The 18,743-nt window shown below is 44.4% G+C and overlaps 1 protein-coding gene across 1 annotated transcript in view; it reads right to left on the reverse strand.

Annotated features, from left to right (window-relative positions):
* cracd (capping protein inhibiting regulator of actin dynamics) overlaps positions 1–17,726 on the reverse strand; it is a 68,949-nt gene extending 51,223 nt beyond the window's left edge. The window contains exon 1 of the mRNA XM_067996891.1: positions 17,592–17,726. Coding sequence (XP_067852992.1) covers positions 17,592–17,711 — 120 coding nt within the window. The 5' untranslated portion in view covers positions 17,712–17,726. The remainder of the gene's footprint in view (positions 1–17,591) is intronic.
* Positions 17,727–18,743: the final 1,017 nt, after the last annotated feature.

Genomic DNA, 18,743 nt, shown 5'->3' on the forward strand with positions numbered 1-18,743 from the left:
CCCCAACGACGAGGCACAGCAGTGGTACAACCAGAGCCACATCATCACCAGGTGTGTCCTTGAGCAAACCATAAGCATGTTGAAGAAGCGCATCAAGTGCCTGGATAGGTCTGGGGGAGCCCTTCAGTACTCGCCAGTGAGGATGTGCAGAATAATCGGCATGTGCTGGATCCTGCACAACACAGTGCAGCAGAGAGGGTTACAGATAGAGGAGGTCAAATGTGCTCATCAAGCATCCTCTGCTAGCACCAACATTGAAGAAGAGGAAGAGAATGATGAGGAGGAGGAGGAGGATGAGCAGCAGGGGGATGAGGATGAGGATCACGAGGAGGAGGAAAATGAAGATGGGGAACCCATCGCCAGAGTAGCCGCGCACACTGCTGCCTGTGATGCCAGGGATGCTCTCATATCTAACAGGTTCTCATAATGAGATGTGCAACATGAAGAATTTGACATACTCAGGCCACCTGGAGCAACGACCACCAGCACCATCAACCCAGTGAAATCGGGGTGCTCCGTACACAATCGCAGCCTAATTGAAGCCACTTACCTTGGCTTCCGGGTTTCGCGCTGGAAAGCTGCGCAGCGGGTGGACTGCACACCCGCATCATAGGCTGTCAGCTGGAGGAGCCCTATTTAAAGGGGCAGTCCTTCACTGACTGATGCTGCAGAAAGGAACCAAAATTACAGCATGGCGCAGCCCAGGGGGAAGGCTGCTCCCAGGTTTAATGATGCCTCACTCTCGGTCCTACTGGATGGGGTGAGGAGGAGGAGGAGGAGAGGGATCTTCTCTCCGGCGGACGGGAGGAAGTGGCCTGCCTCTGCCACCAAGAAGGCCTGGCTCAAGGTGGCAGAGGAGGTCACCAGCACCACCAACATATCATGCACCTGCATACAGTCCAGGAGGCACTTCAACGACCTAAGTAGGTCAGCCGAAGTGAGTACACTTATTCATTCCCCCACACTCCGTCTGCCACATCACTGCCCCCACCCCACATCTCCTTCTGCACTGCCAACACTACTCTATCACATCACTCCTCACACCCACTCAAAGCTCATCCTCATCTTACCTGCACTTACTCACCTCGCCAGTACTCATCCCACCACTACCACTCAACCCAATCCTCACACAATGTCATGGTTCTGTCTCATACTCACCCTCTGATGCATCTCTTTCACGGTCAGTCTCACCCAAACCATTGCATTCAGCAGTTGGCCACGTCACCATCCCTCACTCACGCCTCTCTACTTTCTCCCCTTATAGGAGAAGAGAGCCCTGAATGCAGGGGAGAGGGCAAAGACCGGAGGGGGGCCGCAACATCTGGTCGTCCTCACGGACGCGGAGCTTGAGGCTCTTGAACTAAGCCACACGCTTGAGTGCCTGTCCGTCGGGGACGCCGAGACTGTCACCCGACAAACAGCTGGTGACAGAACTTTAACATTCAGCACTCACAATTGCAAATGATGTTAACGTGCCTTGCCATCTCCAGCATCTCAACATCGGTCATCATGCTTAATATTGCCTTCTGTTCTCTTACAGGGCCTTCAGCGACTGCCGTGATGGCGGAGGGCGATTCCTCAGAGGACCTGCCGACCTCTGAGGGGGCACCGTCACATCTGAGTGAGCCATCCACCAGTGCAGATACACACACCTTGGTGGGTCCCCGTCCTCACTTAGTTGGGGTCGCACATGGTGAATCACCACACACACATGAGCACGAGCAGACACTGGAGGCAGGGGCAGCTGTGGAGAGTCCGCGTTGGTGGGAGCACTCTTCTCCAGGTTCCGCTCAGCTGGACACAGATGCTGAACCCTGGGGGCCATCCTTTAAAAGGAGAATGATCGAGGGGCAGCAGCACATTTACGAGGTGCTGGAACAGGTGCCACACGCACTCTCCACAATCTCTCCACGCGCAGAGGATGGAGGAGTCCAACTCCTGCAAGAGTGGAATGGTGGCACAGGTACAGGAGGGAATCTCTGAGATATTGTCACAGGGACATGAGGACATCTCTGAGATAGTGTCGCGGATAAGTGTGGGAATGTCTGCGATGGAGGGAAGGCTAGCCTCCATGGAGCTTCAAGCACGGCTCACCAATGAGTCCACTGAGGCCCTGACAACGGCCCTTCGGACTCAGGATGAGCAACTTTCTGCCACCTTCAACAGGCAGGCACATACTCTGGCACATGTCCTCCAACTATCGTCCAGCAGGGTGGTAGGAGTGATGTGGGTCTGGCCCAGGAGAGGGATGATGGCGAAAGGGGACATGGAAGTGGAGACGCCACTCAAAGCACCCCTGCGTCTCACCCGTTGTCCCCCTCTCAACCACTACCTGCAATGCTGCCTCCTCTGCAGGTGGTCGAGTCTGCCCCTGCACAGGGATAGATGGAGCAGTCTATGGAGGGGCCCTCACGGGCACCGAAACCCAGAGGGCGTAGGCCCAAAGCATCTAATGGGCAGGGCATGACCAAGAGCAACCTGCCACTACCTCTGCTGCAGCCACAGGGGAAGCACCACGTAGGAGTACTCGTAAGCGTAAGGCGAAGGTTTTGTGAGCACAAAGGGGATGCACAAGGGTGTTTGAAGGTTTGTCATATTTTTTATTTATATTTGATTTTTGTTAATGGCACATTAAATATTATTATTGTCACCACTACTGCCACGTCACGGCCATTCTTCACTAGCTTGTGTAATAAGTTTCTTTCATGAGGATCACCATGAACACCCACACTTGATGCCACCCACTGGGTCACCCTACAGTGGGTGTATGTGTAGTTGCACGACTATTTTGTGCAGGTGCCTGTGGCGCAGCACTGTGTTGTGGAGCTCCACGTGGCGGAGGTGGACGGCGTGCCTGGCGAGGCTGGTGATGTTGCTCGTCCTCGGATGAAGTGATGAATGCAGCTATGGCGCCCTCCATCCTGACGGTGTGAGTTTGAGGGGGTCCGCAAAGTAGGTAAATGTGTTTGCACAGCAGAGTTTAGGGTATAAATTAAGAATTTTGATTGGAAAGACAACGGTATTGCAGCCAAAACTTTGTCTGAAGTGACAGAGTGCCCTGCTGCAATAAATGAGGTTTTCCCCCCACCTGTCAAATAATCCTTTGCATCTCCCACTGGCTGCTGGCTGAAACACGCCTGCTCCAACATGAAGTGTTTCCCACAGCACGGGAAACACGCTGAGGATCCTTCAAAATTACACCCCTGCCAAAATCTCCACTCAATGAGGTCTGTCAAGTACCTCAAGTATGTAAATAACTATGTAATATAACATCCCGCCGGCTTTAGTTGCTGAATTGTGGGTGATGGTGGGGCTGTAGTGCGTGGAGCAGTGGATGCGGCTAGTGGTACAGTTGGTAGGAGATGCCACTTGACAGTTGACCTCACTCACCTTGACCATTCATGTCAAAGCATTGAACTACTTCCTGCACTGCGTCCAAGTTCATGGTGCTGTGTGCCTGGCATTGACTTCGTCCCCCGCTGCCTCCCACTGCCTTTTGGGCATATATCTGGAGGGCCTCTTGCTCCACCCACCCTCGAGGATATAGGATGTCCCTCCTTCTGTCCACCTCTTGCACATAGGGACATCCTATATCCGTGAGGGTGGGTGGAGCAAGAGGCCCTCCAGATATATGCCCAAAAGGCAGTGGGAGGCACCATGGCATGTAGTGCATCATCTGAGAACCTTGGTGCACACACTCTTGCAGGCCTGGTACCAACTCAGATCGACAGATTGGTGAGGTTTGTCATGCAGATTGGAGAGTGTAGGATTTAGTAGTGCTCAACCTTTCTTCAATGTTTCAACATAATTTATTAGTGTGTAAACATGGGGATGGGACCTGCATCTATGCAGCCACCAGACTATTATTTTCAGTAAATAGCAGATACCGGCTACCTTTTAGAGATTTTAAGAGACAGCTTGCCTTTAAAATATGGAGGCTCCCCCTGCTGGTAGAAAGTGCAAATTGCATTGAATCCTCATATCAACGCTGATTCGGAACACTGCTTGCAGGTAAGTCCTCAGGCCTCATGAAAGTCTCGTCCTGCCTGCGCAGGGGCCATTGGGTGCGGGTTAACAGCGGATCATGCTACCTATGCCCAATAATAGGCCTTATCGAATTTTACCCCCATAGAATCATAGAATGTTTACAGCACAGAAGGAGGCCATTTGGCCCATCGAGCCCTTGCCGGCTCTTTGTAAGAGCAATCCAGTTAGTCCCAATACCCCACTATTTCCCCGTAGCCCTGCAAATTATTTTGCTTCAAGTATTTATCCAATTCCTTTTTGAAAGCCACAGCTGAATTTGCTTCCACCACCCTTTCAGGCAGCGTGTTCCAAATCATAACTACTCGCTGCGTAAAAAAAATTTTCCTCATTTCGTCTTTGGTTCTTTTGCCAGTCACCTTAAATCTCTGTCCTCTGGTTCTGGACCCTTCCGCCAATGGGAACAGTTTCTCTTTATTTATTTTATCGAAACTCTTCATGATTTTGAACACCTCTATCAAATCTCCTCTCAACCTTCTCTGCTCTAAGGAGAACAACCCCAGCTTCTCCAGTCTATCCACGTAACTCAAGTCCCTCATCCCTGGAATCATTCTAGTAAATCTCTTCTGCACCCTTTCTAAGGCCTTCACATCTTTCCTAAAGTGTGGTGCCCAGAACTGGACACAATAGTCCAGTTGTGGCCGAACCAGTGTTTTATAAAGGTTCAACATAACTTCCTTGCTTTTGTACTCTATACCTCTATTTGTAAAGCCCAGGATCTCGTATGCTTTTTTAACTGCTTTCTCAACCTATCCTGCCACTTTCAAAGATTTGTGCACATATACCTGCAGGTCTCTCTTAAAGGGACAGTGACTGCGTGGATACAAAATTGGCTAGGGGACAAAAAGCTGCGAGCAGTGGTGAACGGTTGTTTATCAGACTGGGGGGAAGTATACAGTGATGTTCCCCAGGGGTCAGTATTAGGACCACTGCTTTTTTTTGATATATATTAATGACCTGGACTTGGGTACACAGGGTATAATTTCAAAGTTTGCAGATGACATGAAACTCGGAAATGCAGGAAATAATGTGGAGGATAGTAACAGACTTCAGGAGGACATAGACAGACTGGTGAAATGGGCAGACACATGACAGATTAAATTTAACGCAGAGAAGTGTGAAGTGATGCATTTTGGTAGGAAGAATGAGGAGAGGCAATATAAACTAAATGGTATAATATTAAAGGGGGTGCAGAAACAGAGCGACCTGGGGGGTGAACATACACAAATCTTTGAAGGTGGCAGGACAAGTTGAGAAGGCTGTTAAAAAAGCATATGGGATCCTGGGCTTTATTAAAGAAGCATAGAGTACAAAAGCAAGGAAATTATGCTCAACCTTTATAAAACAATGATTAGGCCTCAGCTGGAGTATTGTGTTCAATTCTGGGCACCACAGTTTAGGAAGGATGTCATGGCCTTAGAGAGGGTGCAGGAGAGATTTAACAGTAGGCCACATCGAATTACATTGAACCTACAGCACAGAAATGTGCCATTCGGCTCAACTGATCTATGCCAACGTTCATGCTCCACACCAGCCTCCTCCCTCCCTGCTTCATCTATCAGGATACCCTTCTATTCCTTTCTCCCTCATGTGCTTATCTAGCTTTCCCTTAAGTGCAACTATGCTATTTGCCTCAACTACTCCTTGTGGTAGCACGTTCCACATTCTTACCACTCTTTGGGTAAAGAAATTTCTCCTGAACTCCCTATTGGATTCATTAGCGACTATTTTATATTTATGGAGTCCCCCACAAGTGCTTGATTTGCCTTTTTTATGGCCTTATTAACCTGCGTCACCACTTTTAGTGATTTGTGTATCTGTACCCTTAGATCCCTTTGCTACTCTATTATGTTTAGACTCTTATTATCCAAGCAGTATTTGCCCTCCTCACTCTTCCTACCAAAATGCACCACCTCTTACTTACCTAAATTGAAATTCATTTTTCCAATTACACGCCCATCCTGCAAGTTTATTAATGTCCTCTCGCATTTAGTGTATGAGTACAATAAGTACTTTGCGTCTGTCTTTACCAAGGAAGAAGATGCTGCCAGAGTCTCAGTAAAGGAAGATGTAAGTGAGATACTGGATGGGCTAAAAATTGATAAAGAGGTATTAGAAAGGCTAGCTGTACTTATAATAGATAAGTCACCCGGTCCGGATGGGATGCATCCTAGGTTGCTGAGGGAAGTAAGGGTAGAAATTGCAGAAGTACTGGCCATAACCTTCCAAACATCCCTAAATATGAGGATGATGCCAGAGGACTGGAGAATTTCAGATGTTACCTCCTTGTTCAAAAAAGGTCATAAAGATATACCCAGCAACCACGGGCCAGTCAGTTTAACCTCAGTGGTGGGGAAACTTTTAGAAACAATAATCCGGAACAGAATTAGCAGTCACTCAGACAAATGTGGATTGATTAGAGAAAGCCAGCACGGATTTGTTGAAGGCAAATCGTGTTTAACTAATCTAATAGAGTTTTTTGATGAGGTAACAGAGAGGGTAGGTGAGGGCAAAGCAGTTGTTGTGGTGTATATGGATAAAGTGCCGCATAATAGGCATGTCATCAAGATTGAAGCCCATGGAATAAAAGGGGCAGTAGCAGCATGGATACAGAATTGGCTAAGTAACAAAAAACAGAGTAATGGTGAACGATTGTTTTTCAGACTGGAGGGAGGTGTACAGTGGTGTTCCCCAGGGGTCGGTACTAGGACCACTGCTTTTCTTGATATATATGAATGACTTGGATTTGGGTGTACAGGGCACACTTTCCAAATTTGGGGATGACACAAAACTTGGAAGTGTAGTGACCAGTGAGGAGGATAGTGATAGACTTCAAGAGGATACAGACAGGTTGGTGGCATGGGCGGACACGTGGCAGATGAAATTTAACGCAGAAAAATGCGAAGTGATACATTTCGGTAGGAAGAACGAGGAGAGGCAATATAAACTAAAGGGCACAACTCTAAAAGGGGTACACAACAGAGAGACCTGGGGGTATACGAACGCAAATCACTGAAGGTTGAGAAGGTGGTTAAAAAAGCATACGGAATCCTGGGCTTTATAAATAGAGGCATAGAGCACAAAAGCAAGGAAGTCATGAAGAACCATTATAAAACACAGGTTCAGCCACAACTGGAGTATTGTGTCCAGTTCTGGGCACCGCACTTTAGGAAGGATGTGAAGGCCTTAGAAAGAGTGCAGAAGAGATTTACTAGAATGATTCCAGGGATGAGGGACTTTTGTTCATGGATAGACTGGAGAAACTGGGGCTGTTCTCCTTGGAACAGAGATGGTTGCGAGGAGATTTGATAGAGGTATTCAAAATGAAGGGTCTAGACAGAGTAGATAGACAGAAACTGTTCCCATTGGAGGAAGGATCAAGCACCAGAGGACATAGATTTAAAGTGACTGGCAAAAGAACTAAAGGTGACAAGAGGAAAAACCTTTTTACACACTGAGTGGTTAGGATCTAGAATGTACTGCCCAAGGGGGTGGTTGGGGCAGATTCAATTATGGCCTTCAAAAGGGAACTGGATAAATACTTGAAAGGAAAAAATTTGCACGGCTACGGGGAAAGGGCGGGGGAGTGGAACTAGCTGGATTGCTCCTGCATACAGCTGGCACGGATTTGATGGGCCAAATGGCCTCCTTCCGTGCTGTAACCTTTCTATGATTCTATGATTTTGAGGCATTGTTCCTTTGTATTAACTACACCCTCTAATTTGGAGTCGTCCACAAATTTTGAAATTATACTTCCAATTCCAAATCCAAATCGTTAATATAAATTGTGAACAACAGCGGTCCCAGCACTGATCCTTGTGGAACACCACTTCCCACCTTTTGCTAGACTGATTAGCTACCCTTAACTCCTACTCTCTGTTTTCTGTTTTGTAGCCAGCTTGCTATCCATTCTGCTATCTGTCCCCTGACTCCATTCTCTAGATGTGACTCGTTCTCTAGATGTGTTTCTATTACATCTTCAAGTAAAGATTCTATTATCTTTCCTATGCTAATTGGTCTATAGTTCCCTGGACTTGTTCCATCTCCCTTTTTAAATATAGGAATAACATTAGCTGTCCGCCAGTCCTCTGGCACTATTCCCTTTTCTAGTGAATTTTTATATATATGTAATAGTGCCTCTGCTATCTCCTCCCTAACTTCTTTTAATTTTCGCAGATACAATCCATCTGGACTAGGGGTCTTATCCTCCCTATGTTTGATTAGTTTATCAATTATCTCCCCCCAACCTTTCTATCTTAAATGTTTTAATATCTTTTTCGATCTCTACTTCTAATGTCCTGCCCACCTTGTTAGTTTCCCTGGTAAATATGGAGGCAAATTATTCAATATTTCTTCCATTTCGCTGTCGTTACCTGTCGGTTTATTGTGTGCATCCCTTAGTGGCCCTGTCCCTGATTTTTCTTTTATTATTTATGTGTCTGTAGAATGATACCAGGGATGAGGGACTTCAGTTATGTGGAGAGACTGGAGAAGCTGAGGTTGCTCTCCTTAGAACAGAGAAGGTTAAGGAGAGATTTGATAGAGGTGTTGAAAATCACGAATGGTTTTGACAGAGTAAATAAAGAGAAACTATTTGCAGTGACAGTACAGTCGGTAACCAGAGGACACAGTTTTAAGGTGATCAGCAAAAGGGCCAGAGGCGACATGAGGAAATATTTTTTTCCACAGTGAGTTTGTAATGATCTGGAATGCACTGCCTGAAAGGGTGGTGGAAGCAGATTCCATAGTAACTTTCAAAAGGGAATTAGATAAATACTTGAAGGGAAAAAATTTACAAGGCTATGGGGAAAGAGCAGGGGAATGGGACTAATTGGATAGATCTTTCAAAGAGCCGGCACAGGCACGATGGGCCGAATGGCCTCCTCATGTGCTGTACCTCCAATGATGCGATGATATAATTGCTTTTCAGAGTTCAGAGGGGGGGAGGGGAGGGTGAGGGTTCCAGGGCGGCAGCGGCACAGACAATTATTTAATAATTCGATACTTACCTTCGGTTGACCTCTTCGATTCCATCGCTCATGGAACTGAAATGGCAATAACGTCATAAGATCCTGATTTCCATATTAAAAGGGGCCTATCGGCTGAAACAACACCCAATGGTAGGCCTCTTTCAAAATGGAGTCGGCCACATTGCCCGTGTTAACAGGGCGGTAAGGCTACTGACCCCATTTTGAAGCCGTTAACGCCCTGTTAATGCCAGGTGAAGACAGTGAAAATCAAACCCATTGTAACAAATTGCAATGTATAGGGCTCCAAAGACTAGTGACTGGGAGGAAGTAAGATGCATGGGCTGGCCGATCAGCAGAAATGTATGTAGCGTCCAAATAATAGAAAGTGCCTTGTGATTTTTAAATTATTTCATTGTGAAGCCTGGCAACCCAAATCAGAAAATTAGGTGTAAGGTGTTGCAGAGGACTGCTACGCAAAAAGTAGCTTAAAACTTTATCACCATTTCTTTGTGCTTCCTAACGTGAGCTGACTTCCCCCAGTGCATTACGTTCATTAAGCCGAAGTGAACAACTCTGTCCTATTATAAAATACATTTCTTTTCTTGAAATGTAATTTTGTGTTGACGTCTGTTTCAATTCTTCCCAACCAACATCTGAAATGTCACAGTAAAAGATGATTTGTCCACCGGTTTGCAAGAAACATTCCGCAATCGGTAGGCACAGGGCGGGTTTGACTGCTTCCTTCTACTCAATCTAATAATTGTTACTATTTATTTGATTAATATTTGCTCTTGATCCAACTTTTTTATGCTCGGACCTAGATGTTAGTTTGGATAGACCATGTATGTAGAAATACATAGAAGTTACAGCATGAAAGCAGGCCAACCAGCCTGTGTTTGTACCCTCCATGTGAACAAACAGTTCTAATCACAATTACCTCATCCCGTTCCCATATCCTTTTAACCACTTTTCCTTTATCCACCTATCCAATCTAATCTTGACATAGTTTCTGCCTCAACCACTATACCAGGAAATGAATTCCACAGCCTCACAATTATCTGTGTAAAGAAGTTTCTCCTGCACCCTCTTCTAAATCTCTTACATTTAACCTTGCATCCATGGCCCCTCATTCTAGACCCCTCACCTACTGGAAACAGTCTGCTTCTATATACCCAGTCTCATCCTTCCATAACTTCAAACACATCTTTATATCACACCGTAATCTGACAAGTTCTAATTTAAGAAGTCCCAATATTTCATGTCTCTCTTCAGATTTGTATTTCCCCATACCAGGCAGCATCCTAGTGAGTCTGTGTTGTACCCTCTCTTAAAGCCTCAATATCCTTATAGGTATTTGTGATGGCATTGAGCTTGCTGAATGCCACCTATTACCATTCTGTACAAAACAGATCACCACCTCCCAGGAGCAGGTTGGTGAAAATTTTTCAGTTAGTGTGAATGATGGAGCTAGGTCTGTAACTCTCACTACTCTGTAGATCTTTTTTGACTTTTTATGTAATCTCTTTTTTAAACAAAATGTTCCTATTGCAAATAACAGATATTTCTAGATATTTCCATTGAACGATCCAATTATCTTTGTTTCACCTTTGTGTATGGTTTCTTTCTCTGGGTCTCCCTCTCCTTAATGCTGAATCACAATACACTTCAAAATGCTGGAGAAAGCACCAAAATGTGGGTGGAGGGGGAGGGAACAGTAATTCTTAAGTATTAGTAGTAATAAAGGCTACAGCTCTTGCAAAGCTTCACATACTGTGGTATGGCAGGAACCGTGGAGAAACAGCAAAGATAGCTGTTTTTAATTATATAAAGATGTAAAAATATATGCATGTGAAAAAAGTTGTGACTCTTGCAGCTGCTATTTTAAAGATACTTACATTTTTACATTCTGTGTAGTCTGAGTGGCCACATTTGACATGATGCAAATTGTGTTAAAATGTCCCAGAACCACCTAGGAAATAAATTCACCCCCTTCAAAAATTTCTAAATCCACCAGTGCAAAAATTGCACTTCTGAGTACTTTAGTTTTTCTTCCTATAATAAAACTGATAGGAGTATTGGGAATAGCTGTAATTTATGTCACACTCACTTCCATCAGAGCAACATTTTGTATGTTGTACACGGGGCCATTGGGATTCAGTTTTCAAAATAAACTAATTGAATTGCAGGATGTGATTCCAAAACGCTGATAAAAATCTTGAAATCCAATGAAATAAAAAGGAATTTAACTTATTCAGTTGCCTTGAAGGGGTGACCTCGGTAATAGGCCTTTATTAAGGGCTGTTTTTCTGTTGCACATTGTTTTTTGAGTTGTCAGTTTTTCTGAAGCTTTTCCAAGTTCTAATTGTTGGCAAGTATGTAAAATGATTGTGCCAACTTAAAAATGAGCTTTGAAAGCTGTCTTGGTTGGGACATCATTCATTGGCCCAAGAGGCTTCATGAGCAGCAAGATAGACTAGGAGCACCTGGCTGAACATCGGCTTCCATGGAATGTAAAAGACAGCTCTGATCTGGAGGTCATAGTTAAGTTCATTTTTCTTATTATTATAGAATCATAGAATGATACAACACAGAAGGAGGCATTCAGCTCATCGTGCTTGAAAGAGCTATCCAATTAGTCCCATTCCCCTGCTCTTTCCACATAGCCCTGTAAATTGTCCCCTTCAAGTGTTTATCCAATTCCCTTTTGAAAGTTATTATTGAATCTGCTTCCACCACCCTTTCAGGCAGTGCATTCCAGATCATAATAACTCTCAGCGTAAATTCTTTTTTTCTCATGTTGCTTCTTGTTCTTTTGCCAATTTCCTTAAATCTGTGTCCTTTGGTTACCGAAACTTCTGCCACTGCAAATAGTTTCCCCTTATTTACTCTATCAAAACCCTTCATGATTTCAAACACCTCTATCAAATCTCCCCTTAACCTTCTGTGCTCTCAGGAGAATAACCCCAGTTTCTCTAGTTTCTCCACGTAGCAGAAGTCTTTCATCCCTGTTACCATTCTAGTAAATCTCCTCTGCACCCTCTCTACGGCCTTGGCATCCTTCCTAAACTGTGGTGTCCAGAATTAGCCACAATGCTCCAGCTGGAGCCTAACCGGTGTTTTAGAAAGGTTTAGCGTAGCTTCCCTTTTGTACTCTATGCCTCTATTCATAAAGCCAAGGATCCCTTATGCCTTTTTAACAGCCATCTCAACTTGTACTGCCACCTTCAAAGATTTGTGTATGTTCACCCCCAGGTCTTTCTATTCCTGCACCCCCTTTAAAATTGTACCATTCAGATTATATTGCCTCTCCTCATTTTTCCTACCAAAATGCATCACTTCACACTTCTCTGCGTTAAATTTTATTTGCCACTTGTCTGCCCATTTCACCAGTCTATGTTCTCCTGAAGTCTGTTACTATCCTCCTCACTGTTAACTTCTTTTCCGAGTTTCGTGTCATCTGCAAACTTTGAAATCATGCCCTGAATTCCCAAGTACAGGTCATTAATATTTATCAAAAAGAGCAGTGAACCTAACACTGACCCCTGGGGGACACCACTGCACACATCCCTCCAGTCTGAAAAACAACCGTTCACCACTACTCTCTGCTTTTCTGTCCCTTAGCTAATTTTGTATCCACGCTGTCACTGTCCCTTTAATCCCATGGGCTTGAATTTTGCTAACAAGTCTATTATGTGGTTCTTTATCAATTGCCTTTTGAAAGTCCGTATACACATCAACCGTACTACCCTCATCAACCCTCTTACTTCATCAAAGAACTCAATCAAGTTAATCAAACACAATTTTCCTTTAATAAATGCTTTCATTTATTAACCCATAATTTTCCAAGTGCCAATTAATTTTGACCCAGATTATTGTCTCTAAAAGTTTCCCCACCACCGACGTTAGGCTGACTGGCCTGTAATTGCCGGGTTTTATCCCTCTCCCCTTTTTTGAACAGGGATGTAAAATTTGCAAACTTCCAGTCCTCTGGCACCACTCCCATATCTAAGGAGGATTGGAAGGCTATGGTCAGAGCCTCTGCAATCTCCACCCTTACTTCCCTCAGCAACCTAGGATGCATCCCATCCGGACCGGGTGACTTTTCTACTTTGAGCGCTGCCAACCTTTTAAGTACCTCCTCTTTATCTATTTTTATCCTATCCAATATCTCTACTACCTCCTCTTTTACAGTAACTATAAAATGGATAGTTAGCCCTCAATCGCAGAGCCAAAACTCAAGGGTTAACAGTCTGGCCACACAGACTATACAGAATGTAAAAACTTAAGTATCTTTAACATGGCAGCTACAAGATAGACAACTTTTATCACATTCATGTATTTTTCATCTTTATGTTACGAAAAACAGCTATCTTGTTTCTCCAGGGTTCCTGCCATACCACAGTATGTGAAGCTTTGCAAGAGCTCTGGCCTTTATTACTACTAATACTTAAAACTGGAACTATTGTTGCATTTGCATTTGGAAAGGCTTTTTTTTTGCCCCACATTTATTTCTCAAAACTAGTTTTGTGAAGAAAGTTGTGGTAGGCCTTCTCTTTGAATCGCTGCAGTCTTTGTGGCAATATTGCTCTCACAGTGGTAGGGAATTCCAGGATATTTGCCCAGTGGCGATGAACAAAAAATGATATATGTCCAAGTCAGGATGGCGTGTGACTTGGAGGGGAACTTGGAGGTGATGGTTTTCCTATGACATTGCTACTCTTGTACTTCTCAGTGGTGGAGGTCGCGAGGAGAAGTAACTTTGGTGAGTAGCTGCAGTGCATCCTGTACATCGTACGCACTGCAGGCACAGTGCGCCAGTGATGGAGAGGGTGGTTATTGAGTCCAGTGGCAGAGGATCCCAAGAAGCAAATTGCTCTGCGCTGGATGGTGTAGAGCTTCTTGAGTGTTGTTGTGGCTGCACCCATCCAGGCAAGTGGTGAGTATTCTATTACACTTCTGATTTGAGCCTTGTAGATAGTGGAAGCTTTTAAGGCGAGCCACTCGTCACAGAGTATCCAGCCTCTTGTGGCCAATTTCACTCTCTATTCAATTGTTCGAGACTGACTCCATAAGGGTTAATAGCCATATGACTTTATTTAGCACAAGTAAGAATCAATACCTTACAGTACTGAAGCAGTAGTTTACAAAGCACAATTGAGAATTATATTACCCCGTTGTCCTTGAGTAGAAGCCATGACTCCATTCCACGTTCCCTCATACACGTACCCTCATTCTCATTTACCCACTTGGTGCCTTCTTTTCTGTCTTCTACAACCTGACTCTAGCAAGAGGTCTTTCTTTTATGCTTCTTTTGGGGGCAGGCACAGGGGCTGTTACTGACACAGGTCTTTACCCTATTGGGGTCTTTCTAAAGGGCGAAGTGGCTAATGAGGCATCGTGCATCTCTTTCGACAAAGGAAGAAGAGTCAGCCCACTTCTTATCTCTACATTTCGCGGGCAAGGGGTGATCGAATGGCCATCAAAATACCTTCTGGTTGACCAATCACAGGCCTCCAACACTAGAAGGGGCCTGCCTATCCAACTTATACTGTTATCTCTTTACTTCAAGGCCAAAGCTACAGCTTTGGACCTGTTATCTTACTCCCTGCCTGTTCCCAAGCCACTAATTCTGAGGCCTCCTTGTTACGGTGGCAGCTTGGACAGCTGTTTCATTCTGTGGCTGCAACTGTTAATGATGTGGAGATGCCGGTGATGGACTGGGGTTGACAATTGTAAACAATTTTACAACACCAAGTTATAGTCCAGCAATTTTATTTTAAATTCACAAGCTTTCGGAGGCTTCCTCCTTCGTCAGGTGAACGATGAAGGAGGAAGCCTGACGAAGGAGGAAGCCTCCGAAAGCTTGTGAATTTAAAATAAAATTGCTGGACTATAACTTGGTGTTGTAAAATTGTTTGCAACTGTTAATGTTAGCAATCTCCAAATTTGTAGTCAAAGGGCCTTATAAAACTTATAAAACTTACAAAACCCATAAGTGCGAGTTAGTTACCATATATTCCATATACTGTTTGATTAATACAGAAAGGTGATCATATAAAGACAGTAAAAGTTACTTATCAAAAATACATGTGGTATAATGAGTTAAGGTCTACTGATTCTGGAATGTGGTTGCCTAGCGACATAAAGGCCCATCCTTTATTTCACTGTTTTCGCCTCAGATGGTTGTGTGTTTTTAACCACTATTACTGAATTTGTGTGGAATCTATATTTCCTTACAGTCTGGCCTGCTGTTGTAGGCACAGTGTTCATATTGCTATTTCCAGTTCAGCTTCTGGTCAGTGGTGACTCCCAACGCTTGGGATTTGGTGCAGATGGTGCCGTTGAAGATCAAGGGGGCAGTCAAAACAAGCTTACAACAAAACCTAGCTTCATGATGCATGTTAATTTACTCACACACAAGCTGAGATACAGGTGATACTCAATCTATTTACTCTTCAAACTTCCAGCATCGCAACACTACTCTGTTTCGAGGACAAGGTGGTGCACAACAGACAAACCGTTGCATTTAAGGGGAAGCTAGATAAACATACGAGGGTGAATGGAATAGAAGGTTATGCTGATAGGGTTAGATGAAGAGGAGTGGGAAGAGGCTTGTGTGGAGCATAAACACCACCATGAGCCAGTTGGGCCGAATGGCCTGTTTCTGTGCTGTACGTTCTACGTAAAACCCCAAAGAGGGTATGGCACCATAATCTTAAAGATGCTAGAATAGGATGAACATCCTGGGGCTGAAAAAACAATGAACAATGGGCCAGGCTGAAGCTGCAAACCTCCAGGAAAACTGAGGGCTATTACCATCCTTTTAGTTAGTATTTCTCCACTGACTTAAAAACTCACAAGCATGCACTCCAGGACACCACCATAACACACTAATATAGCTATGTAAGTACTGTTTGAAGAGGTGTCTTGCAGCTAACATGCTAACATATGTTTTTCTTCTGTGTCTATCCAAGAACCAGCCCAACCTCCCTGAAATAGCGAACAAAGCAGCATCTCACTGCACCCTGCATGAAACACTCCATCCAATGCAAGCACCAGCAGAAGTACTTCCATCCTGTTGTCTAGAAAGAAAGGTAATGCTAAAACAAGTAAGTCAGCCCACGGAAGAAACAGAGCACTTGGTTATTGAATTTTTCCCTATCTTTTGAGGAAAGAAGGGATATTGAGTGGGAATTTGCTTCACTATTACTTTGTACCTTCACTCATTGTCTGTAAATAAAGCAGCTTAACAATTGCACCTGGTGTTTCTCAGTCTGCTCTTGTAAAGGTTGGAGAAGCACACATGAAGGTATATGTGGAAGACAAGATATCTAGTTCCCATCACATGCGGGCACTATAATACCTAAGGCAGACATAAAACAAGAGGAGCAGGAACCTGCTGCTGAGGACCAGCTCACGTCCTTCCTTGGCCCCAGGCTTTGGACCTCAAGGTAGGATGGCAACTGTGGAGGATTTCACAACCTGCATCATTGCAGTCTTGTAGAACCGCTTGTCTGACATGCAGTCCACATGGACCACATGGCAACTTCAGGGGCATTTGCATTTGTGCCCCCATGACAGGTGTGCTCATTATACTGCAATTACCATCCATTTGAATGAAGCGCTAATACATTCTGTAGGTTAGGTTAAGCTAACCTTTTAGGGATATGAAATCTTTTTGATTTTATAGATTTGATTGAGAGCTCCTGGGGGTAATTTTCAACTTGACGCTGGAGAATATAACTGACGTTGCGGGTTGGGCACCCGTTATATCAATTGTGCAGTGTCTATAATGGGCACCCAACCCACCGACCTCACATTTATATTGGAGTACATACATAAAGTATGGGCCATAGTGTCCAAAATGTTACAGAGTAGTTAAAATGGTCGAAGCACAAGAATTTCTGCAACCCACAGACTGAAAATTGTGGAGTATGCAGTATTTTGCATCATGGGTGATTGGGTGGAGCAATGGATCACCTCTGGGGCTTGGATTCAAAGTCAGTGTAGACACGTGGGATGAAAACCTGCTCTCCCTGTGCTGCGACCCTGTGCCCACAAATTAGGTTGCGACTACCCAAACATGTTTCGTGTAAGATCCTTATGGTCGCCACACAGAGACTTTCACCCCACCAGTCTGTGCTTGATTCATGCCAAATCTCAGAATTGTATTAACTCACTGCTCCACCCAATAGCTTATCTGCTAGCAAATTACCCTGCCAGCAGCAGTGAATCAATAAAAAGAAGAATGTGGCCTCCTGTGTATAATTTGTAAAAGTTATCAGCATGTGTTAGATTACTGATTAGAGGTGAGAATCTCAGTCTTGCAGTCTAGTTGTTTCACTCCATGCTATTATCTACAGGCACATCTTAACTCCTTAAAAGGGTGGGAATTTCTACAAATGGGGACTGATGCATCCCAAAATAGGGTCAGTTTGAGATAATCATTACATATGGAAAGCCGATATCAACTGCATGGGTTAGTTCAGGTCAGATCTACGCCACCCACACTGAATGCACCAGCCTCTTCCGGTCAATACAGTGTTGGTATCACCCTGTCATTGCAACACCTCTCACCTGAAGGGTTCTGACTTTTCCTGAGATGTTTTCTTGGGATGTCACTTGTGCCGTTTCTCCGTCGCCTGGTGAACCCTCTGGGATAAAAATACTGTCATGTGACAATGCCCTGGTTCCCATGCTAGTGCTAGCGGACCTGTCAACATTTTATAAATAGGTTACAAGGTACAAATTGCATTAATACCTTGCTTAATTTTTACTAGTATTAAAAAGGCGCAAGAAAAATTTGTCAAATTTGGCTCCGTCATTTCACTTTTTAATTTATTTTTAGGAAGAGATTCCATCTCTTTTTTTTTGAATTCTCAAAAGTATTTATTCAACCATATTTTACCAAAGTGTACAGTCACACATATATTTTGTGAAAGTATATATCCACAGATATTTTATAGAAGGTTACATCCACATCTAGATTTTTTAAGCCACTGAACAATCTGATTGCACGGTGATTGGAGAAAGAGTGCATTAAAAATCCATTAATACTGTGCTTCTGCTGGGAGCAATTTGTGTCAAGAGGTTGAGGCACTTGTTTGGGGATTAGTTAGGCCTGGGTTTGGGGGAGGGGTAAGGGGGTGAAGGCTATGCATACTGGGTGATCATCTGGGTTGGGGTTGTTGCCCTTAATGGATGGGTGAGCCTTGAAGAATGAAGCTGATTGGTATTTCTCCAGTTCCAGGCAGTGGCTTAATACCATTCGGTCTGATTGGCATATGTCCCACATGTGCTTCAGTCACAAGTTTGTTGTGCGGCGGGCTGTCCTTCACTGGGGGGAGGGGGAGATGCACCTTCTTGTAGCTAATAGTGAGAGTTGTGCTAGCCTGCTTATTACAGGAGCCCTTGCGCCCCAGTGGATCAAGTACTGGGCTGGATCCTCTAGGATTGCAAGACAGGTCACGGTCCTAAACGGTCTTTCAGCTGCTGAATGGCTGGATGTAGGCGGACATGACCAAAATATGTAGAGGTGGTTACCTCTTACCACGGCCCCTCCAGCAATGATCTGATATGGAGGGGTGGAATTTGTGAAGCTTTTGTGGGGTACTGTACATGTAATGTATAATCCTGAATTGGCCTTTGTGCGTTTTGTACTGTTGAGGATCTGTTTCCATAATTCTTGTCACTGCTCCTCCATTAATGGGTGGGTTAGGTCTTGTTCAT

The sequence above is a fragment of the Heptranchias perlo genome, chromosome 1, assembly GCF_035084215.1.
Source record: "Heptranchias perlo isolate sHepPer1 chromosome 1, sHepPer1.hap1, whole genome shotgun sequence".
NCBI lineage: Eukaryota > Metazoa > Chordata > Chondrichthyes > Hexanchiformes > Hexanchidae > Heptranchias > Heptranchias perlo.